The 24,132-nt window shown below is 43.7% G+C and overlaps 2 protein-coding genes and 1 pseudogene across 7 annotated transcripts in view; 2 read left to right on the top strand and 1 right to left on the bottom strand.

Moving 5' to 3' along the window:
* The window catches only part of LOC143435525 (uncharacterized), a 230,881-nt gene that overhangs the window by 89,677 nt on the left and 117,072 nt on the right, over window positions 1-24,132 (bottom strand). For all 6 annotated transcript variants that reach the window (XR_013105897.1, XM_076918509.1, XM_076918506.1 and 3 more), the window contains one exon: window positions 8,277-8,339. Coding sequence is in view for 5 of the 6 variants with exons in the window: in XM_076918509.1 (XP_076774624.1) it covers window positions 8,277-8,339 (63 nt within the window). In the remaining variant the exon portion in view is untranslated. The remainder of the gene's footprint in view (window positions 1-8,276; window positions 8,340-24,132) is intronic.
* On the top strand, window positions 565-4,602 carry LOC117694193 (protein SSX4-like). The gene is made up of 4 exons (XM_076918541.1): window positions 565-669; window positions 1,047-1,161; window positions 1,460-1,549; window positions 4,442-4,602. Exons 1-4 carry the CDS (start codon window positions 565-567, stop codon window positions 4,600-4,602), a joined length of 471 nt encoding a protein of 156 aa, XP_076774656.1.
* LOC117694199 (small ribosomal subunit protein uS8 pseudogene) lies at window positions 13,852-14,283 on the top strand (annotated as a pseudogene).

The following is a 24,132-nucleotide window of genomic DNA, read 5'->3' as shown; positions in this document are numbered from 1 at the left end:
GAACATACGACGACCCTTCTACCTCGGTCTCCCAACTGCCCTGCCTTACAGGCACAAGAAGGGAACTCTGGCTTCTTTTCCTCCCTTACAGACTGTACAATCTGTAGCTACAAACTAAAGGGCACTGTAAAACACTAGCAGCTATGCTTCCTCTCTGCCTGCATTTGGTGCTTGGTGTACCTTCTTCTTCTGAACTCCTCACCACCCATCTTCCAGTGACAACTGTTTCTTTCTTATCTTCTAGGGAATCAGTTTTCACTTTCCTCGCATGAGTGAGAACATGTGCTTGCCTAATTCAATAGCTTTCTCTTTTCTCATAATCTCAATGAACATTTCAGGGCAACTAATCAGGACAGAAGCTTGATCCACTCTCAAAGACTCAAGATACCTTCATATATGTTCCTAGACCCCAACTGGTTCCTAACCACTAACTCTCCCATAGACTTAATAAAAATAATTTTGGGGTGAAAAGGAGCAGAAGAAGATTTCAGGCACTGACTGTTACTATCTATTTGCAACTCCTTTCTTCACAGGACGTTTTGTCTTGAGCCTGAAGAAGACAAGATGATGTCTTTTCAAAATCACAAGGGTCCCACTGACAGGAAAACAGCGAGTTCCTGTGCCAAGATCCCTGTGGATGTGTTTTATGAACCAAAGAATATACGCAAGGTGAGGAGGTCTCCAGGTCGTGGGTGGACAGAAGCAGCTGAGTGACCAAGGACCATTGTAGAATGACTTATCAGAAGGTGGAAATCAGAGGCACTTGAGACAAGGACTACAGTCTCCACTGGGCCTCCTAAGTCTCAGGATTTCTCTCCATGCACAAATGCTATGAGGAGCACAAATGAGCAGCCCTGGGCATCTCTAGTGGCTGGGGAAAAGGCTGTTACTCACATCTCTCGCTCGAGCCTCACGTTTCCCAGGCTTGATTATCTTGATTCTCTGGGTGGACCACTAAGGTCCTCCAAGACAGAGGGCATTCTGGGAGGAATGGCACACACATCTAGCAGAGCAGTTGCCAGAGTTTACGTTTTCTTCTTTTCTAGGCCATCCAGGATATTTCTGCATACTTTTCAGATGAAGAGTGGGGAAAGCTGACCAAATGGCAGAAAAGTGCCTACGTGTATATGAAAAGAAACTACGACCGAATGATGGGCCTAGGTAACAGGAAATCTGGGCTCAGAGCAGCCTGGGGGTCTCCAGTTTGTTCGTTATGCCATATCTTCTTGTTGACACACAGCAGGGCCCTCTCCCATGATCCCTTTCTTTATGGCAAATGTCAAGGGGCTGCCAAACTTGCTGCTTTTTCCTACCCTGTGCACAGCTGACAGCATAGACCATAGGCAATAGGGCTCAGGCCTCTTGTGGGCCTTAAGATCTGTGCTGTACCCCAGACCCTAGCAGGCATTTCCCCTCTTTGTGCTGCCTATTAAACAACAAGCACTTTGCTTCCTTTTAGGGGTCACAGTGAACCAACCAGTTTTCATGCGCTGCAAGGAGCAGGCCAAGCGACCCCTGGTCGAATGTGTTGAAATTCCTGATAGTGAAGGTGAGTGGTTAGGGAGGGCTGTGAAAGACCCTTCTCAGTCAAGATGCCTGGGAAGGTCACAGGCAGCTCTGCCCTTCTTCAAATCAGGGCTGTGCGGAGAACATTCTAAGGGTTATGTAGAAGATCCTGTCATATGAAATCCTAAAACCTTATTGTCTACATTATTCTGGATAGTAAGTAAATGGCCAGTGTGTAACGCCTTCAAAGACAGAATATCCTGTGTCCTACTGGCTTGTGAGGCAAGTCAGTCAGGTTGGACAAGCTCCTCCAAGCATTTTACTTAATCTAAGCTCTGGGTCTGAAATTTATGCACAGTATTTGGGAATAAAGAAGAATTATCATGCTAGGTAGCCCCCAAAAGCACTGAGCCCAATAACCTATCCTTCCTCACACAGGGAACACTGAACTGTTCGAACCATTTCATGTGTTCAGTCAATTTTTTTCATTATTCTATATCGGAAAACTTACACAGTTCAACATTTTCCTGAAATCAATTTACTACTATGAGGCATAAAAAATGTACTGGGACAGGGTGAGAGACAGTGATGAGGCTTAGCTGACACCTCCTAAACAATCAGAAGGAGACTTCCAGCCGAGCAGTGGTGGTGCATGCCTCTAATCCCAGCACTTGGGAGGCAGAGGCAGGTGGATTTCTGAGTTCGAGGCTAGCCTGGTCTACAGAGTGAGTTCCAGGACAGCTAAGACTACACAGAGAAACACTGTCTCTAACCCCCCCTCCTCACAAAAGAAGGAGACTTCTAGAAGGACACCTGTCATTAGTCAGGTGAAAGAGAGCCATGCTCCACCAGCCCCTCCTCCATGAGTGGGCTCACTCTCCACTCTGTCCTTCCCTAAATCAGCAGGATTCTGAGCCTTTGCAATATTTACTAACAAACAAAACGTTCTTATTTGTCACTGTCTGTAGATGAATCCTCTGACAGAGCTTGTGGCGTGACACAGAGAAAACGGATAAAGGCGAGTATCACCTCTTTCTGTCGGAGTGCACCCCGTTTGTCCCTCAGTTCATGTCCACATTGTTGAGCATAGTTTTCTGTTTGGTGGAGGATAAGTACATAAATATATATTTTATACTTAAAGTGCAAATTTTAATGTGAAACTTCACATGCTGTTTCAAATGCCAATTCTAACTATATGGAAAGTCATTGAATCTTTGGGTCTGATTAATTTCGGTGTGTGATGTTTTTATTTATTTGCCAGGTCCTGTCCTCAATATTATCGAGCAAATTAGAACACCCTAAATCAAGTAGCAGAAATGCCCCCTGTCGATTACTGTTTGTCAAAATGCCTTATCTCTGATTCTCTTTTAAAGCTGGTGTCAGTGACAATTTGTATTCATGACATCAGAGAAGAACTTGCCTCTGGAAAGCATGGTTTCCACTTAACAGGTTGGCTGCAATCTGATTCCTACTCCTTAACATAATTTATTGTTTTTCAATGTGGTATTTATTTAATTCTTTAAGGTTTTTATGTAATGTATTTTAATCATATTCACACATACCCCACCCTTTCATCTAATGAATGTAAAACATCTTTCCTAGTTGTTTTTCTCCCAACATCCATACTTTTTTATTAAAAAAAAAAAAAACCCAAGCCCAATTTGTGCTATCTACATACTGTGGGATGTAGAACCACCCACTAGAGTATGGTTGACCTACCAAGGGCCATACTCTTAAAGAAAACTGACTCTCCCCCCATAAAAGCCACCCATTGTTAAGAGCTACTCACAGAGGCTGACAGCATAGACGCTCCTACTCACTCCATGCTAGAGTGCTGGCAGGCTTGACCTTGTGCAGGTCTCATGGGAGCAAAGACGCCTACTGTGTGTTCATGAGTTTATCAACCGTGTCATGTCCCTCAAACACTACATTGCTCTGGTCCTAATGTCTTCTGCCTCTTAAAATCTCTCGATCGATCCCACCTTCTGCGATGGAACTTGAGCTTGGGAGGAAGGTGTATGACTTTGTTTGATGTTTATCTGGACAATCCATAGACACTTACTTTGTGCAGTCTAACCAGATGGGAGTTTCTGCATCAGCCACCACTCACTGTACAAAACAACTTCTCTGATGCTGTCTGAGAGCTCACTTACCTATGGGTAGAGACATATGAATTTAGAAGGCAGTTTATACTACATTCATTTAGCAAAATCATAGTTTCCCTGTGGGGACTGTGCCACCACAAGTTCTTAGTGGGACTTGCAGTACCAGACCTGTGTGTCCTCAATTAGAGCATTTTAATAATTAGAACACTAGTAATGAGCATTGCCACAACTGCGCTAAATTATTGGCCAAAGAGCAGTTCCACTGGCTCACTCATATGTACTGAAACTACTGAAGTGCAGTCATGTCTTCTTTCGTTTCTGAAGCCCAGGTGATGCTTCTGTTAGTATTCTCTCAGAGTCTGCACATTCTTTCATCCTGACACTCACTCTCCACGTAGGGATCGCCAGCTGGCTTCTGCTCTCTGAAGGGCCCATGCACTTGTCTCACTAGAAACGACAGGGCTTTCATGGTGTACCCCTTCTACTATGATCAACTTTAGGACATATCTATACCTGAGAACTGTCTGCCTCACAGCCCCCAGCCAGAGGAACCCTTAGAGGCACCTGACTTTTTAATGGACTGGGGGTTTCCAGAGTTAACTCTGAAATCCATACAATATAAGTGAATGGTCACTGGGTCCTCCTCCTAATGGAGGATGAAATAGGAAATCTATATCAGGGGATGGGGACCAGACAGTACACTGGGTGGATAACCCAAACTGGCCTCTGGTCTGTACTGCTGTATGGCTGACATCTCAATCTCTGTGAGCCAGCAGATGTAAAGGCCCATGGGCTCTTTGGATGGACAAGTCCTGTTCTTTTCTGATGAGAAAAGAGCCTATGTGACCTAGCTCTCACGTACCAACTTCTCCACATTTCAGAATCGGGTACCGTTTACATAAATCCCTGGAAATACCGGCTTCGAGAGAGGAAGAAGAGAGTGAGATATGCAGAGATTAGTGATCCTGAAGAAGATGATGACGATTATTGAATCTGTAAGCGGTCCTCTGACACATCTTGTAATGCCCAGAACACACACACATATCTCCCATATTATATTGGACCCTATCCAATCATCCACTTCTAGTCTTTTGGGGGTGCAACACTGAACCAGAAGTAATATGTCATGCTTCCTTTACTCCATTGGTGGGTAGTTTGGAGACCTTCCCTAGCCAGGATGCTATGGGCTTCTAAATACCAGGTTAACACTCAAATTATAGGCCATATCTTCCTCTGGCTAAAGAATTCAAAGACAAGGTGAGGCATCTCCTGTGCTGTAGCAGAGGGTTTGCTTGTGGAGCAGAGGCTCTGAAGCTGGGTGGAAGGAAAGCATGTAGGCTGTGAGGGACAGGAGGAAACAGCGGTGAGTAGGTGGTGGCAACTCACTAGCATTTCTCTTCCTTCTCTTTCTAGTCTCAACCACAGAGAGTCGAAATAAGCCCACGGTGGAAGAAGGATGGAGTGGGAATTCGGGTCCCAGCTAAATCTTTGAAAGACTAAATATCAGCACTATATATACACATACATATTTATTTATTTATTTATAAAAGTTTACTAGAGTTCTGAGTTAAGCATGTGTCAAGTGTTTGTTCTCTTAGCAATTTTGTAGGATGTGTCAAACACTCTGTTAGGAATCTTCTGACTTGGTGCCAAACATTTCCTATTATTATTGTCACTGTGCTGAGCCCCACTAGGATTGCTCTTTGTGTCCCAGACACTTGTCAAACATAGATCTTGTCATATGGCAAGCATCTGGTCAGCACTAGGGGTAGCACCTGCTAAGCACTCTGTTAGTGTTGTCTTACTGTGTGACCACCACTCTGATAGAATACCAAGGTTTCAAGCAGGCTGGATGGCTCAGTGATAAAGGATCTGTTGCCACACCAGTCGACTTGAGTTCAATCCTGAAGACCTACATGGTGGACAGAGAGAACTGGCTCTCTGACAGTGTCCTCTGATATTCACAATTGAATGCATGTATGCGCACGGGCACACACACACACACACACACACACACACACACACACACACACACACCACATCCATGCAAACATGCACAAAAGAACCCAAAGAATTGGAAATATAATAGGTCTATCAATATTCCATTCAGCAAGGTATATACCTAATGCATATTGCTGTTTGTGTGCCCTGTATTTACCCGAGGCATTATGTGTCAGTCATCCCTGCACTGAAGCACACTCCCCTTGCCTAGGATCGCCAAGCAGGCATCTATTTGTTCATGTTAACATGTGTCTTGCACACACATACACAAGTCATCACTAGGGCCACCTGTTACCTTCCATGCTACACTAGAAATGTGTCTAGATACAACCATCTCATTTCAGTTTTTAGTTTTGTAGGTCCCTGTCTGCACACAGGTGACAAATCCAAATTCTGTGATGTGGGAGAATCTGGCTTTGCTTGACAACACATTGGACCTTCATCTGCCAAAGACCCTGAGGCTCAGTATAGACAGATATTCACTTCTCTGAAAATCAAAGTTATTTTTTTACCCTCTAATTTTAGCTTTTTGGGAGTAAGTTGTAATGTCTGATTTTAGGAATGGAAGCCAGGTCCTCCTGCAGGAGAGGCAAGGGCTCTACCACTGAGCTGCACTGACTAGTAGTTACTGCTTCAGTGCTGACAAAATACTGAAAGAAGGAAAGGTCGAAAGATTACTCTGGGCTTCCGGTTTCTGTAGGTTCAGTTGATGGGTGCTTTTCCTACACATGCAGCATACAGGAGAGGGTGTTCCTCCCTTCATCTTGGATTAGGGTGGCCAACAAAGAATATAAGAAGGGTCCAAGGTAAGAAACAGACTCAAGTACACGGTTTTAGTGAGCTAATTCCTCAAAAATTCTTGCCTCCCACATAACTACCAACACCATGTGACATCTCCAACAGATTCACTTGGTGATTAGATGAGAGATCCCACAACATGCTTACTTTCAGAAATGTCCTCACACATGGGGAAAAGTGGAACTTACTTGTTTTTTTTATTTACTTTCATTTTATGTATTCACCATTGCTGTCTTCAGACACACCAGAAGAGGGCATCAGACCCCATTGCAGGTGGTTGTGAGCCACCATGTGGTTGCTGGGACTTGAACTCAGGACCTCGGAAAGAGCAGTCAGTGCTCTTAAGCTGCTGAGCTATCTCTCCAGCCCCAAAAGTGGAACTTTTACTGTTATGTCCTAGAGTTTTCTGAGATACTCAGACTATCAAAATTACCATACACACTGAGTGTCACTTTCAGATGAGTTTTCACTAAATCACCCAGGCCGGCATCAAATTTGCAATTGCCCTCTGTCAACTTCCAAGTAGTCAGGATCATAGCCTCTCCTGGGCTATAATAAATATCTTCTTCTTTTTGTTTATTTTTGTTTACTGAAACATGTTCTAATCATGTATCCCAGGCGATACTGGAACTCACCCAATAGCCCAATTGTGCTATTTGTGCTCCAGCTTCTGGAGTACTGGGCTTACAAGAGTAGACTACCATACATGGTGTGATTGAATACATTTCTAAGTGATCTTATCATTGACCTAGGTCCCTAGAACAGAATTTAGGGAGCAACACAGGGACAAGTTTAGGAAGACAATAGAGTCATCACAGGGAAAGTGTTGTGAGCAGTACTTACCAATACTCACAATAAAGAATAGTTCTCGGGGGCTGGAGAGATAGTTCATCAGTTAAAGCTCAGACTGCTCTTCCAGAGGTCCTGAGTTCAATTCCCAGCAACCACAGGGTGGCTCACAACCATCTGTAATGGGATCTGATGCCCTCTTCTGGTGTATCTGAAGGCAGCCCCTCTTCTGGTGTATCTGAAGGCAGTGACGGTGTGCTCACATACATTAAAATGAATAATAATTCTTTTTTTTAAAAGAATACTTCTCCTTAGCCTGGGGTATGGCTCAATAGTGAAGATTGACTAACATTTACAACAGGCCTCGGGGACAAGGTGCCACTCTAGAAAGATAAGATGCACGGACAGGGATTTAGGATTTTATACGAACATGAATAGAAGATGAAGCAGATACTTAACAGAGCCAAGTCCAAGGTCAGACCCAAATGACAGCAAAGGCAGAAGAGCTTATGGAATAGCAGAATTAAGGCTTATATCTGAAGGACATAGATAGTACAAATAAGACCTAGGGTTCTGGGCCACTACAGACAAGGGACACATAACCTGTGTTGGTATAAGAAAGGTTGTAGTCGGGTCTAGACTTAATTAATGTTCCATGGCTGATGCTATGAGGTGAGCATATGCCCATTTCATATCCCATTTGTATGTAGGAGCCATAAGGCCCCATGTACCTCTCCTAGGGATGATGGAGGTAATGTGGCTTCCTATGGATATGGCTCTGATGAATGGAACTGTGGAGAGGGAAGAGACAAGAGACCTCTGCCTCAGCACTATGTGAGGATGCAGAGAGGGGTCAGAGGTGCTGATAAAGGGATGTGTTCAATGAAACAAACCAAATGCAGAAAGACAGATGGCCCAGGGATAACTTCAAATGAATAACCATGTTTAAATTTGTGTTCTTGTTTAAGTTTGTGTTGGGGGGGGGGACATGGAACTAGAAAGGGTATCATAAGATGGGTGTTCCAGCTCTGCTCTACCTGGCTTAAGACAAAAGGTTTAAAAAGCCTGGTTAGTTACTATGTTATGGCCTGCTCCACTGTGCCTGGCTTCAAACTGCCACTCTGGTCTTCGGGTCAGGGTCTAGAGGGAGAGAGAGTGAGGATGAAGAGAAGAGACTCAAGGAATGGAGACAAGACAGACGTTCTGATCAAGTCTCTGAACAAGTTTCTTTATTTGAAGGGAAATCTAGGGTATTTATACACTTTTGCCACGCCCCTTGTAGGCGGGTGGATATGACATAAGCCTTGGAGGCGTGGCTAGCATGTGGATAGCTGCTTTCTAGCCCCTTTCTGCTAAAGGTCAGCTCCCAACAGATGGGGAGTTGAGTCCTTAGAGAGGTACAAAAAGTAACTCTGTATACAGGGGCCAGGAAAGTAGTAACAGGGACAATCAGGGAGAGAGAAGGGGACTAGGAAAATGAGGATAGGGAGTGGGACAAAGCGATTGGAACTTGGACTGATTAAAACCAAGAATATGGGAATATGTCATTATGAAACCCATTATTTTGCATGCTGCCTTAACACATCAAGGAAATAGAGTCCTGAGGATGAAATGTGAAGAGAAAATAGTCTACCTTTGAAGCAGAATTAGTAGTCCTCTGTTGCAGGCTGAAAAGTTATATTTAAGGGAAACTGGCATCCATGAATGGAAGTTGGAACCTGGCTATTTTTGTCCCTCCCTAGAAGTGCCCTTACCGTGTCATCTGTGGCACTAACACTCACGGAATGGCCATCAGAACAATCACACATGTCAAGTACTGAAGATCACTCCCAAGGCAAATGACAATAATGGCAGACTAATGCTTCCCAGCTGCAGTAGCATGCTCAGAGGTCTGTGGGATGGACTTTGTGTTCTAGGGTTCTAAAAATATGTCCTTAACCATTTTGTATTATACTCACACAGAATGGAAGACTACGACCCATAGCTCAACTCATACATGGATATTTAAACGTTCTTCATGTGTGCCCATAGGAATTAAAATGTATATGATTTGTTCTGAATACATTAGGAATCCCTAGATAATAACTATTCATGAAAATACCAAATACACAATGAATACAACTTATATGATCCAAGTGTCAACTGAGGCATTTGGAAGTTCTGTATCCACGTTATTCAGAATTCAATCTGTGCTTGCACCTGAGTTCTGTTTCCTGGAGGATACTCAGTAGGTACACACCCACCTGGAAAAGACACTGACTATTTGTATGGATGCCAGCCTTAAAGGGTACTGTGCTTGCTGGACTGGCTATCATGGGCTGCTCTTGGAAGGTCCAAATTCACTTAGCCTCTTTATCACATCATTTGGACCAGAGTGTCAGGTCCCAGTGCTGAGCTGTATCCTCAGCTTATGGCTCCCAGTACTGAAGAGACTGTCGGTACAAGGAGATGCAAAGAACAGTTACTGCATGCTGAGTTGTTTTAAGTGTAGAGCCTGGCAAATTGGGCTCTTTGTTCCTCTCATCTTCAAAGCCTCCGCCCAGATGCTCTTCACCCCTCATTCTTAGAGTATCTGGACCAGACCTGTCCCACAGAGACTCCTCTTAGAGAATCTGGTCCCAACTCACCAATTTTACCCAGTAGGTACAAATGATGAGCAAAATAGCTTCAGGAAGAACCCTGTAGTCTGACAATGACAAGTTTAGTGTCTCTTGGAATGAGAGAGACTGAACATAATGAATACAGAGGACATATTTCAAGAAACAAAGGAATCCATAGAGCTATTACAGTGTGTGTCAAAAGATGAAATTTATATGTTCCCTGCTCTGTTACATCATCCATAGCTTGCATAAATCTATATATTAGCAGGGTACCTATGTGGATGTACCTACTTCCAAGGCAGAATGTTTGAAGCTCTGGGTTATAGCTGGTGTGGCCTGGATAATTCTTTTAGTGAGAAGCTATTTGTGCATTTTATCATCTTCCCTGAGGTTTAGCAAGTTTAGCAGTGTCCATTAGTTATTAGCAAATATACAGCATCCCAATTGTGGCAAGAAGGGTCAAATGTCAAGAGGAGATGGTGGTAGCAGTAAACATTATGACTGGGATCAAAACTCTTAATTCATTGTAATGCCAACACACAATCAGGAAAAGGTCCCATGGACTGATTTTGGTGTTTACTTTTGTGTATCCTAGTACAGTATAATGACAAATTTGGGTATAAGGCCAAATTTCTTCTAATTATTGATTTTTATGCCCATAAGTTAGTGCTGCAATTGAATTTTGCCAAAGAAGTGTCTGATAGCAGTTACTGTAGAGATGGTTTTTTTTTTTTTTTTGGTTTTTCAAGACAGAGTTTCTCTGTATAGTCCTGGCTGTCCTGGAATTCACTCTGTAGACCAGGCTCCCCTCGAACTCAGAAATCCACCTGCCTGTGCCTCCCAAGTGCTGGGCTTAAAGGCATGCACCACCACTGCCTGGCTACTGCAGAGATTCTTAACTGGCCAAAGTGTTGACAATATGTGATTTTAGAATTCACAGCCATAAATCAAGTATGCATATCCCCTCCATGGGCCAGGCAACTCCATGGAAGAAAGTAAAAAAAGAATGTAAGAGGCAGGGGAGAGGGTGGAGAGGTGTGGACTCAGGCCTCTAGAACATGACATAGCCTTTTCATGCCTGAAGTCTTAGCAGCTGTTATGACCTCCAGAAGATTGGACCTTCATAATCTGTCACGGAGAGGGGAGAATACTTATGAGCCTCTCTCCCATTCCTGAGCATAGGTAGAAAGCTAATAGTTGCTAGGGAGAGGGGCTTATGAAATCCCACTCCTCCCTAAGAAGGATCTCTAGGTAATTAATGCTTTCAGAGGGTGAGGGAGATTTACCTCTGTGGTGTAGCCACTTCTAAGGTACCCATGATTCTGGTTTTAATCCCTTAGCAACGCTTCTATAGGACACAAATGAAAACAATGTATTGACCAATTATATCCTGAAGATAGAAGAGACTCTACCTGGGTGTGATGGTGTGTATATTCTCGGCACAAGGAGTGGCACTATCAGAAGGTGTGGCCCTGTTGAAGTAGCTGTGGCCCTGTTGGAGTAGGTGTGTGGGTGTGGGCTTTAAGACCCCCATCCTAGTGGCCTGGAAAGCAGTATTCTGCTAGCAGCCCTCAGATAAAGTTGTAGACCTTTCACCTCCTCCTGCACCATCCCTGCCTGCATGCTGCCATGCTCCTGCCTGGATGATAATGGACTGAACCTCTGAACCTGCAAGGCAGCCCCAATTAAATGTTGTCCTTTATAAGACTTGCCTTGGTCATGGTGTCTCCTCACAGCAGTAAAACTCTAAGAACGAAGTTCCTAGGACTGGGGTATTGCTGTGATATGCCTGATCATGGCTTTGTCTGGAAGAATGTGGATTTTGGGACTTTGGATTTGGAAAGCAGTAGAATGCTTTAAGTGGGGCTTAATGGGCTATCCTAGTGGCAATATGGAAGACTTTGTTACTGAGAGTGATTTGAAGTGTGCTGACATGACCCAAGACAGATCAGTGGAGAAGAATTTCAGAATGTGGCCTAGAGACTGTTTTTGTGGTATTTTGGTGAAGAATGTTGCTGCTTTTTGCCATTGTCCGAAGACTCTGCCCTGAAGTTAAGGTGAAGAGATTTAGATTAATTGCTTTGAAACAGGAAGTCTCAAAACAGCCTGGTGTAAATTCTGTTGTGTGCTTACTAAAGTTCTGTCTTAGGAAGAGCATTTTAAAGAAAAGGAGCAAGTTGAGAAAGGAAAGATACAAAATATACGGTTCAAGAGTTCAATTAAAGGGACAGGAAGTAGAATAGAGCTGAATCCCATGTTCTAGGAGATGTCAGATTAAGGGAATGGGACTTTGAGGCAAGATCCTACCCAGCTAAATTTACATCCAGGCATGGTGGTACACACTTTTAATCCCAGGGGATAAAGACAAGCAGATCTCTGAGTTCAAGAATAGGCTGGGACAGAGCAAGTTCTAGGTGAAGAAAAGCTTAAGTCCAGGTGCAGTGGTGCATGCCTTTAGTCTCAGGAGACAGGCATGCAGATCTCTGAGTTCAAGGTCAATCTACAGAGCAAGATGCAGGACAGCCAAGCTTAGGCAGTGAAGGAGTTGGGCCAGATGAATTTAAGTGTACAAAACTGAAAAATAAAAGTGGCTTTTAGCTGTCTTAGTGTTCTGCTATTGTGAAGAGACACCGTGACCAAGGCAACTCTTATAAAGGCAAACACTGACTTGGGGCTGGCATACAATTTCAGAAGTTTAATTCATTGTCATCATGGCAGGGAGCATGGTGGGACACAGGCAGATATAGCAGCTGGAGAAGGACCTGAGAATTCTACATCTTGATCCATAGGCAGAGAGGAGAGGGAGTGGCAGGGGGAGAGGGGGAGGGGGAGGGGCAGGGGGAGAGGGAGAGGGAATAGGGAGTAGGGAGAAGGAGGTAGAGAGAGGGGGAGAGGGAGAGGTAGGTAAGGAGAAAAAGAGAGGGGGTAGGGGTAGGGGGAGAGGGAGGAGGATAGGGAGAGATAATAGGGAATAGGGAGAAGGAGGGAGAGGGAGGGAGAGGGGGAGGGGGAGGGGGAGGGGGAGAGAGCTGGACTGAGACTGCTGAACACTGAACCTGCCTTGAATTTTTGAAACCCTAAAGTCCACCCCCAGTGACATCTACTCTAACAAGGTCACACCAGTTAATCCCTCTCATGTAGTCGAGGAGCATCTCAGCCTATGAACGTACAGGGACCATTCCCATTCAAACCAGTGACAAAGCAAGGAATCCAGAATCAGCTAAGGAAGGGAACTTGGTTCCATGGAACAGTAGCATGATTCTAGCCAAATTGCAAGGCAAGCTTCCTGCTAAGGCCAATAGCTAGAGAACCCATGTAGTGCCATGACCCTTAAAGATGTTAAGTAATGTCTAGACTAGACTAGACTAGACTAGACTAGACTAGAGCTATTGCAGCTTTTGCAGAAGAAGAAGGAATTCTTCATGATAACTTTTTGTAGCTTTTTTCTTTTGGTATTCTGTAGGTTCTTCTGTCTCCTTTTCTTACAAACATCAGTCCCCACCCCCACCCCAGTTTCCAGGCCAGCCCCTTCCAAAGTCTCTCAATCGCTCCTCCCTCAGTTCCCCAACAGTGTGCTGTAACAACAGTCCCTTCTCCCACTTTTCCAATAGTAGCTGCTCCAAACTATAACCAGTGTTCTGGCCTCTCTGCTCAGCTCAGCTTCTCCTGCTCACTTGTCACCAACTGTCCTCTCACTCTCTTAGCCCAATTCTCTTCCCACTGTCTCCTAACAATATGGCTTCTCCTGGCTCACCTGGCTCCTCTTTTCACTCTGCTCCATCTCTTCTGCATCAGTTGTGTTCCCTTCTCTGGATCTACTCACTCTTCTTTCTTCCTGCACCAACTGTCTTCTCTGACCCTGCTTTCTGACCATACTCTTCTGCCACTTGGACCCTACTTCCCCTCTGTCAACCTCTGGTGGCCTTTTATATCCTCTCCTGTTCCCAGAATTCCAAGAGGCACTGAAGGTTATAGGGTCAAGCAGTTTTCTTAAAGAGCCAGACACAGGTGCGTTTGCCCCTCCTACTCTCTTTCTGCCATCTTCCCTCACCGTCACCACGGTGAGAATGGATGTTCTGGCGGATGCTCTCAAGAGCATCAATAACGCCGAAAAGCGGGGCAAATGCCAGGTCCTCATCAGGCCGTGTTCTAAAGTCATCCTTCGGTTCTTAACTGTGATGATGAAGCATGGTTACATTGGTGAATTCGAGATCATTGATGACCACTGAGCTGGGAAGATAGTTGTGAACCTCACGGGCAGGTTGAACAAGTGTGGAGTTATCAGCCCTAGATTTGATGTTCAACTCAAAGACCTAGAAAAATGGCAGAACAATCTGCTCCCATCACGCCAGTTTGGTTTCATTGTGTTGACAACCTCTGCTGGCATCATGGACCATGAAGAGGCAAGACGAAAACATACCGGAGGGAAAATCCTGGGATTCTTTTTTTTAAATGTAAAGCATAAATAAAAAGCCTTCATGGACTGTGGAAAAAAAAAAGAGCCAGACACACAAAATAAATCACATTACACTTTTTAAAAACTGCATGCATGTATATGATGTGAGTTTGCAAATGTGTGACCAAGACTTTTGTGGGTGTGATTGCATTTGTATGTGGGTCTAGGTAGAGTCCAGATGTTGAAGTCCAGTGTATTCCTTGGTCTCTTTCTATCTCATATTCTGAGTCCTCTACAACTGAAGCCAGAACTCACTGACTTGGCTAGTTACCTAGATGTCGATATTGCAGTTCTTTGTGTCTGTTTGGAGGACTGGGATTACAGTCAGGCTACCACACCTACCCAACACATATGTAGGTTCAAAACTGGAGAGTCACAAGATAATGAGAGTGTAAGATTGGGGCATGAGAAAGAACCGATTCAAGTTTGGTAAAAGGAGTCTTTTGTCAAAAAATGTAAGTAATAAAGACACTAAGAGGAGCAAATTAAATGTGCAATGAAGGAGAATTCTTTCAGGTTGCAAACTAGAAATAGGAGTTTAGTATTGGCTACTGGTTCTGTGGTGGCTAGTCTTGGTTGTCAACTTGACTACTTCTAGAATCAGCTAAGATCCAGGCTGCCAGGTACCCCTGGGAGGGATCTGGATGAAGGGATGTATTGTAACCCTCCTCTGAAGAGGTGGCAAAGAGCCTTCAGGGCTTCAGGGAGGGGACCAGCAGGGTGTCTTCTACTCCCCTCTTTTTTATCTTCCTTCTCCCACTTCCTCCATCTGGCCTCCCCTCCCAGATTCTCCAGTCAGATCACCATTCTAAACAGTTTGTTAATTTGTCTGGGCAGCTGAGGCAGCTGTGGGAGCCACAGCAGACAGAGAACACAGGGGACTCAGGCAGCTGGGCCCTCAGCAGGGCTGTTGTGGGTGATTGCTGGAGTCTTTATCCTCCAGGGACAGTTTCATTGTTCCAAAAGATGGTGATGTTTCAGAGGACTGAAACTCTCGTGTGGTGGTGTCTCTGGAGGCTAAAGTGCAGGTGCCAAGTGGTTCCAAGTAGCTGGGTTCAGTTTGTCTCAGGGGCACCTCTGCAGGTTCTGCCTGGTTCTATTCAGCACCTAGAGGGCAGACATGAGTCCCTGACCTTGTTCTCTGCATTGTCCAGAGCCTTTCTGTGCTGGTTGTGAGGTGACTGCAAATAAGAACGTGTCCAGCAGGGGGCACAATATGCATGGATGTTCTCCAGGAACACAGTCTTGGCTGGGAAAGAGAGCTAGACTCCAGGTTCTCAAAATATTGTTTTCCTGTGCATTCCTAAGTACTCCTTGCCTTGGAAAACAATACAAAATTATTTTTACCTTTTTTTTCACAACGAAGTCAACTTTACTCAGAGACAAAAAATTTGGTGGCCGTGTTTTTGTCTTTGGTTTAGTTACTGTTCTATTACTATAAGACACACCATGACCAAGGCACCACTTATAAAAGACAGCATTTAATTGGAGGCCAATTGAGAGGGTTAGTCCATTACCACTGTGGGAAGGTGTATTGCTAAAGCAGTAGCTGAGAGTGTTCTAGCCTGATCCACAGGCTGCCTGAGTTTTGTAAGTGTTGTCTTGGTCACAGTGTCTCTTCATAGTAATTGAACAGTAACTAAGACAAAGACAGCAAAGAGCAAGATAGTGGGTGTGGTGTGGGCATCTGACCTCTGAAAGCCGACTCCCAGTAGCACACTTTCCTAAACAAGGTCATACTTCCTAATCTTTCTCATATAGTGCCACTCCCTGGTGATCAAGTATTCAAGAAATTAAAGACTTTCCAGAACTGATTGACAATGAATACACGAGCTGGAGAGATGGCTCAGCGGTTAACAGCACTGGCTGCTCTTCCAGAAATCCTGAGACCAATTCCTAGCAACCACATGGTGGCTCACAGTCATTTGTAATGGGGTCTGATGCCCTCTTTTGATGTGCCTGAAGACAGCAACAGTGTACGTAAAATAAGTAAATAAACCTTAAAAAAAAGAAAGTGAATACACAACATACCCAAACTTATGGGATACAATGAAGGCAGTTCTAAAGGGGAAGTTCATAGCATTAAATGTTTATGTAAAAAGCATGGAGAGATCTCATACTAGGAACTTAAATGCACAACTGAAAAGTCTAGAACAAAAAGAGAAAATTGCACCCGAAGGAGTACATGGCAAGAAATAATCAAACTCAGTGCTTGTGATGGTTTGCATATGCTTGGCCCAGGGGTTGGCATTATTAGATGGTGTGGACTTGTTGGAGTAGCTGTGTCACTGTGGGTGTGGGCTTTAGTACTGTAGTCTTAGCTTCCAGGAAGTGAGTATTCTGTTAGCCTTTAGATGAAGACTTAGAACTCTCAGCTCTCCGGACCATGGTGGTGCACACCTTTAGTCCCAGCACTTGGGAGGCAGAGGCAGGTGGATTTCTGAGTTCGAGGCCAGCCTGGTCTACAGAGTGAGTTCCAGGACAGCCAGGGCTACACAGAGAAACCCTGTCTTGAAAAACCTGCCTTGGACGCAGCCATGCTCCCACCTGGATGATAATGGATGGAACCTCTGACCTGTAAGCCAGCCCCAATTAAATGTTGTCCTCATAAGAGTTGCTTTGGTCATGGTGTCTATTCACAGCAGTAATACCCTAACTAATACAGGGATGAAACTGATAGGACAGAAATAAAACAACACAAAGAATCCATGAAACAAAGAGGTAGTTCATTGGAAAGTTATAAAAGGACAAACCCTTTTACAAATTAATTAAAAGGTGGGGAGGGAATATTCAAATAAATAGAAATGAAAGGGAGATATAACAACAGAACAAAGGAAATCCACAGAACTATGACCACAGTTACTCTGATACCCAAAGTACATAAAAACTCACAACAGAAGAGAATTACAGACTAATTTCCCTCATAAAAATAGACAGGCAAAAATACACAATAAGATACTTGTAATCAAATCTAAGAACACATCAAAAAGATCAAGGACCATGATCAGGTAGGCTTCATCTTAGAAATGTAAGCATAGTTAAACATACATAAATAGATAAATGTAATCCACCATATGAACAAACTGAAAGGTAAAAACTACATTTGATGTAGAAAAGATCTCTGACAGAATCCACACCATTTAATAATAAAAGTACTGGAGACTTTTATTATGGTATACAAGGAGCATACCTCAACATAATAAAAGCAGTTTAAACTCAAAGCAATTCCACTAAGGTCAGAAACAAGACAAGGTTGTCCACTCTCTCCATGCTTGTTCAGTATAGTACTTGAAGCCTTAGCTACACCAATAAGAAGACAACTGAAGGAGATCGAGGGAAAATAAGCCGGAAAGGAAGAAGTCAAAGTATCTGTATTTGCAGATGATATGATAGTATACATAAGTGACCCTAAAAATTCTATCAGGAAACTCCTACAGCACATCAACATATTCAGCAAAGTATCTGACTTACCCACAAACATCAGTAGCCCTCCTATATACACAAATGACAAAAGGATTGAAAAAGAAATCACGGAAACAATGCCTTTCACAATATCCTCAAAGAATACATTGTGGGGGTAATTCTAACCAAGCAAGTGAAAGACTTGGATGATAAAAACATCAAGCCATTGAAGAAAGATTAAAGAAGATATCAGAGCATGGAAAGATATTCCATGGTCATTAAGTGGTAAGATTTACATAGTGAAAATGACCATCCTATTGAAAGCAATCTACAGATTCAATGAGATACCCATTAAAATTGTAACACAATTCTTTATAGATATTGGAAGGACAATCTTCAGGTTCACAGGGAGACGCAAAAAACACAGCATAGCTAAAACAATCCTGAACAACCTAAGAACTTCCGGAGGTCTCATGATTTCCAATTTCAAGGTGTGCTATAAAGGAATAGTAATCAAAAGAGCATGGCTCTGGCATAAAAAACCAAACGGGTTGATAAATGAAACTGAATTGAAGACCTAGACATTAAGCCACATACCTATGGACATCTGATTTTTGAGAGAGGCCAAAATTAAACACTGGAAAGATAGCATCTTCAACAAGTGGTGGTGTCAAACTGCAAACTGGATGTCTGCATGCAGAAGAATCCAAATAGACCACGTCTATCACCCTGCAGAAAACTCAACTCCAAATGATCAAAGACCTCAACATAAAACCAGATACACTGATAGAAGAAAGAGTGGGGAATACCCTTGAACTCAGTGTCACAGGAGAAGACTTTCTGAACAGAACACCACAGGCTTTAAGATCAACAATTAATAAGTGGGACCCAAGGAAGCTGAGAGATTCTCTATGGCAAAGGACACAGTCATTCAGACAAAGTGGAAGCCCAGAGAATGGGAAAAGATCTTCATCCACTCCACATATGATAGAGGGCTAATATCCAAAATATATAAGGAATTCAAGAAACTTGCAATCAGAAAACCAAATAGTCCAATTAAAAATGGGATACAGATCTAAACAGAACTCTCAGTAGATAAAACTCACATGGCTGAGAAACACTTAAAGAAATCTTCAACATCTTTAGCCATCAGGAAAATGCAGATCCAAACTATGAGGTTCCATCTTACACCAGTCAGAATGGCTAAGATTAACAAAACAAACAACAGCTCATGGAATAAAGAGGACGACTTATCCATTGCTGGTGGGAGTGCAAACTTGTACAGCCACTATGGAAATCAGGGTGACAGTACCTCAGAAAGGTGGGAGCCGATCTACCTCAAAATCCAGGTGTATCACTCTGGGGTATATACCCAAAGGATGCTCCATCCTACCATAAGGACACTTACTCAACTGTGTTAATTGCTATTCATAATAGCCAGAACTTGAAAACAAACCAGATGTCCTTCAACAGAAGAATGGATAAAGGAAATATGGTACATTAACACAATGGGGAATTACTCAGCTCTTAGAAAATGACATCATGTAATTTGCAGGCAAATGGACGGAACTTAGGAATATATGAGTGAGGTCTTCCAGATCCAGAAAGACAGATATGCTATATATTCACTTGCATGTGTGTATTAGCTGTGAAATTAGTGATATCCAAGAACACAGAGGGTAGGTGTAGTATAAGCGACCAGAGGGGACAGCTGCATCTCATTAGGAAAGAGGGACAGAATAAATAATTACTGATAGATGTACAGAGCTAGCAGGGAAGAGTCAAGAGGGAAGGGAGAGGGGATAAAAGGTTGTGTGAGGGAATACAGGGAAAGGCAACTAAAATGAAGGGGCATTTGAGTGGTATCCTTATAATAGAAAAGACAGAGTGGCAACTGGCCATCTCTTGCTATCAAATGAAGCTTCTGGTACCAGGATTGGGTTAGATCTAATTCTGTTGTTGGCCAAAGGGGTCTTATGGGAATCCCCAAACAGCTCAGCTGGTTGCTAAGAGTATAGACTGCATTCTAAACTGACAGCAAGACCCTACTGCTGAAGACAACACCTGCACAACTCTCCCTCTCCCTCCCTCTCCCCCTGTTATCTCTATAAAACATGGAAAATCACTGTCTGCATGTGAGTATAGAGGATGAAATGTCACTGTATGTAGCATGAGATACAGGACAGTGCACACTCAAACTGAAGGTAGTATCTATGTTTGCCAGTATCTTGTTATCTATAATAATATGCATTCTTTATTATTGTAGTAGAATATTATGTGAAATGCCTTCCAGATATTTTCTGAATGAAATCCTGTTCACTTGGCCCTGATGTGAAGAAGAAAGGAGCTGCCTTTAACCTCCTCAGGCATCTTGACTGAAAAGGATATCCTTTATAGTGATGAGGGGTCAGATGTTTGTTGGATACAGCAGGCACAGGAAGGCAGAAACCACAATGTTCTCATCCATATGTGGAAGGCAAAAACTTTCCTTCTATAGAAGATAAGAATCTTATCAGTGACTTACCTAGTGACTAATGTCACTAGAAGCTTGGCAATGAGGAGTCCATCAGAAGTAGGTAGGATGATGATAAGTACCAAATACAGTTGGAGAAGGGGCCGAAGTTCTAGTGGGTCTTAAAATCACTTATTATTATTAATGACTACCACTACATGTGTTTCTGATGTGCTTATGTATGTGCATGTGCCACTATGTGCATGCCAGACAATAAATTTGTGTAGCTGTTTCTCTCTTTCCATCTTTATATGGGTTCAAAGGACCCAACTCAGATGGTCAGGCTTGCTATGTGAAGAGTCTTTCTGGCTGAGCCATCTCTCTCTCTGTCCCAAGTAACAATATTCTGCAGTACATTTTCAGTGTCTGCAGTTTATAAAAAGTTATGATGAATTATGTAATAAAATAGGAGAGAAGGTAGGCATGGCTCCACAGACCTGTACACTGACGTGATCTGGAAGCTGAGAAGAAGGGATCACAGATTAAAGAAGTGTCACACACTATCTTAAAGGAAAAAATCAAGAGGACACACCTAATGACTCCATCTTACACCTGTCAGAATGTAATTAGTTTGTGTAAACATTCTGGAAATAAATCTGGTGGTTTCTCAGAAATTTGGAAATAGTTCTACCTGATGACCCAGCATTACAGCTCCTGGGCATACACCCAAAAGATGCCATACCATACCAGAAGGACACAAGCTCCACTATGTTCATAGCAGCATTGTTTGTAATAGCCAGAAACTGGAAACAAACCAGATGTCCCTCAGCCAAAGAATGGATACAGAAAATGTGGTTCATTTACACAATTGAATACTATTCAGCTATTAAAAACAAAGACACCATGAATTTGCAGGCAGATGGATGGCACTAGAAAATATCATCCCAAATGAGGTAACCCAGACCCAAAAGGACATGCATGCTACATACTCACTAGTAAGTGGATATTAGCCAAAAATACAGAATACCCATGACACAACCCACTGACATTAAGAAGATTAATAAGATGGAAGGACCAAGTGAGGATGCTTCAATCCCACTTAGAAGATGGAACAAAATAATCACTAAAGGCAGAGAGTGGGAGGGACCTAGGAGGGAGAGGGGCAGAGGAGGGAAAAGGGGGGGCAGGATCAGATATGGTGGGGTGGAAGATAGGCCCAGAGAGCCAGGAGAATGGAAATATGCTACTGCTGGGGGTGGGGATGGTGGCACCTCTAGAAAGTCCCAGCGACCTGGGATGTGAGAGGCACTCAGGACTCAATGTGGGGATCTTAGCCAAAATGCCTAACTCTGGGGAGATGGAATCTGACAAGACCACCTCCAGTAGGTAGACAGGGCCCCCAGTGGAGGGATGGGGTCACTAACCCACTTTCACTTTTTTTTTTTTTTACCCAGAATTGTTCCTGCCTAAAAGAAATGAAGGAACAAAAATGGAGAAGAAACGGAGGGAAAGGTTGCTCAGTGACTGGCCCAACTTGGATCCATCCCATGGGTAATCACCAAACACTGACTACTACTGATGCCATGTTGTGCTTGCAGACAGGAGTCTAGCATGGCTGTCCTCTGAGAGGCTCTACTAGCAGCTGACTGAGACAGATGTAGATAAACACAGCTAAGCATTGGACTGAAGTCAAGGACCCCTATGGAAGAGTTAGGGGAAGGACTGAAGGAGCTGAAGGGGATGGCAACCCCATAGGAAGAACAACACTGTTAACTAACCTGGACCCCTCAGAGTTCCCAGAGACTGAACCACCAACCAAAGAGCACACATGGGCTGGTCCAAGCCCCCTCACCCCCATATATGTAGCAGAGGATTGCCTTGTCTGGCCTCAGTGGGAGAGGATGCACCTAATCCTGTAGAGATATGATGCCCCAGGGAAGGAGAATGGAGGGGGGAGGAGAGGGAAGAGTAGAAGGGAGGGGAAGGGTGGACTGGGAGGGGAGAAACATTCAGGGTAAATAAATAAAATAATTAATTTAAAAAAGAAAATATCATCTTGAGTGAGGTAATCCAGACACAAGAGGACATACATGCTATGTACTCACTTATAAGTGGATATTACCCATAAAATACAGGAAACCCACGTTACGCTCCACAGACCTCAAGAAGCTAAACAAGAAGGAAGGGCCAAGTGAGGACACTTGAACCTCACATAGAAAAGGGAATAAAATAGTCATAGGAGGCAAATGGAAGGAGGGAACTGGGAGGCAGAAGGGATGGGGAGGGGAAAGGGGGGGTCAAGATCAGACGTGGGGAGAGACAGGAGAGAGGGCTAGAGGGCCAGGAGTATGCATGGAAATTGGCAGCTGGCAAGGGTAGGGGGATGGGGGGATCTCTTCTAAGACTTACAAGAGACCTAGGATGGAGGAGGATCCCAGGAATCTTATGGGGGTAACCTTAGTTGAGACTTCTAGCAGTGGGGATATAGAATCTGAAGTGGCCACTTCCTGTAGCCAGGCAGGACCCCTAGTGGAGGGATAAGGACACCAACCCACCAACAAAACTTTCAACCCAAAATTTGTCCTGTCTACAAGAAATGCAGGGACAAAGATGGAGCAGAGACTGAGGCCAACCAATTATCAGCCCAACTTGAGACCCATCCCGTGGGCAAGCACCAATCCCTGACACCATTAATGATACTCTGTTATGCTTGCAGACAGGAACATAGCACAACAGTTTTCTGAGAGGTTCCATCCAGCAGCTGACTGTAACATGTAGAGACATCCAGCCAAACACTGGATGGAGGTCGGGGACTCTTATGGAAGAGGTAGGGAGGTAGGGGAAGGATTGAAGACCCTGAAGGGGATAGGAACTCCACAGGTAGACCAACAGAGGCAACTAACCTGGATCCTTGGGGATCCCAGGGACTGAACCTCCAACCAAAGAACATACACGGGCTGGACCTAGGCCTCTGTGCTCATATGTAGCACATGTGCAGCTTGGTCTTCATATGGGTCCCCTAACAACTGGAGCAGGGACTGTCCCTAAATCTACTGCCTGTCTGTGGAATCTGTTCCACAACAGGGTTGCCTTGTCTAGCCTCATTGGGAAAGCTTGTGCCTAGCTCTGCAGAGACTTGATGTGCCAGGGTTGGGGGATACTGAGGGGGATCCTCCCTCTCAAAGGAGAAGGGGAATGGGTTGGAAGAAAGGACTGTATGAGGGGGAGGACCATGAGGACAGGGGCAGAATCTGGATGTAAAGAGAATAAATAAATTAATGAAAAAATATAGGTAGGTTTCATGCTGACTTAATAAAGTTGCAATATAGGTTCTCCTCAGATCCATGACCTCACTAGGCCTGGATAGTTGGCTTCCTTTCCTGTGCCAGACAGTATCACCTGATTTTTATAAAAAAATATTTATTTATTTATTTATTTATTTATTTATTTATTTATTTGAGACAGGGTTTCTCTGTGTATCTCTGGCTGTCCTGCAACTCACTCTGTAGACCAGGCTGGCCTCGAACTCAGAAATCTGCTTGCCTCTGCCTCCCAAGTGCTGGGATTAAAGGCATGCGCCACCACTGCCCAGCTCATTTTTTTCATATACATGAGTGCTCTGTCTTCAGACACACCAGAAGAGGGAATCAGATCCTATTACAGATGGTTGTGAACCACCATGTGGGTGATGGAACTTGAACTCAAGACCCGTGGAAGAGCAGTCAGTCAGTCAGTGCTCTTCACCACTGAAACGTCTCTCCAATCCTTCACCTGATTTTTAAAAAAATTATTATTTCTACTATCTACTGAATTTGAATTTGGCTAGTTTTCGTTTATTTCAAATTCTTGTGTTGCATAATAGGTAATTTGTTTGCACTCTTTTTTTAAAATGCAGACACTTAGGGCTATAACTTCCCTCTTAAAAATGCTTTTACTGTGGGTCTGGAGAGATGGCTCAGTGGTTAAGAGCACTGACTGTTCTTCCAGAGGTCCTGAGTTCAGTTCCCAGCAACTACATAGTAG

This window comes from Arvicanthis niloticus, chromosome X (genome assembly GCF_011762505.2).
Source record: "Arvicanthis niloticus isolate mArvNil1 chromosome X, mArvNil1.pat.X, whole genome shotgun sequence".
Taxonomy (NCBI): Eukaryota; Metazoa; Chordata; class Mammalia; order Rodentia; family Muridae; genus Arvicanthis; species Arvicanthis niloticus.
This window is presented reverse-complemented; position numbering and strand designations above follow the sequence as displayed.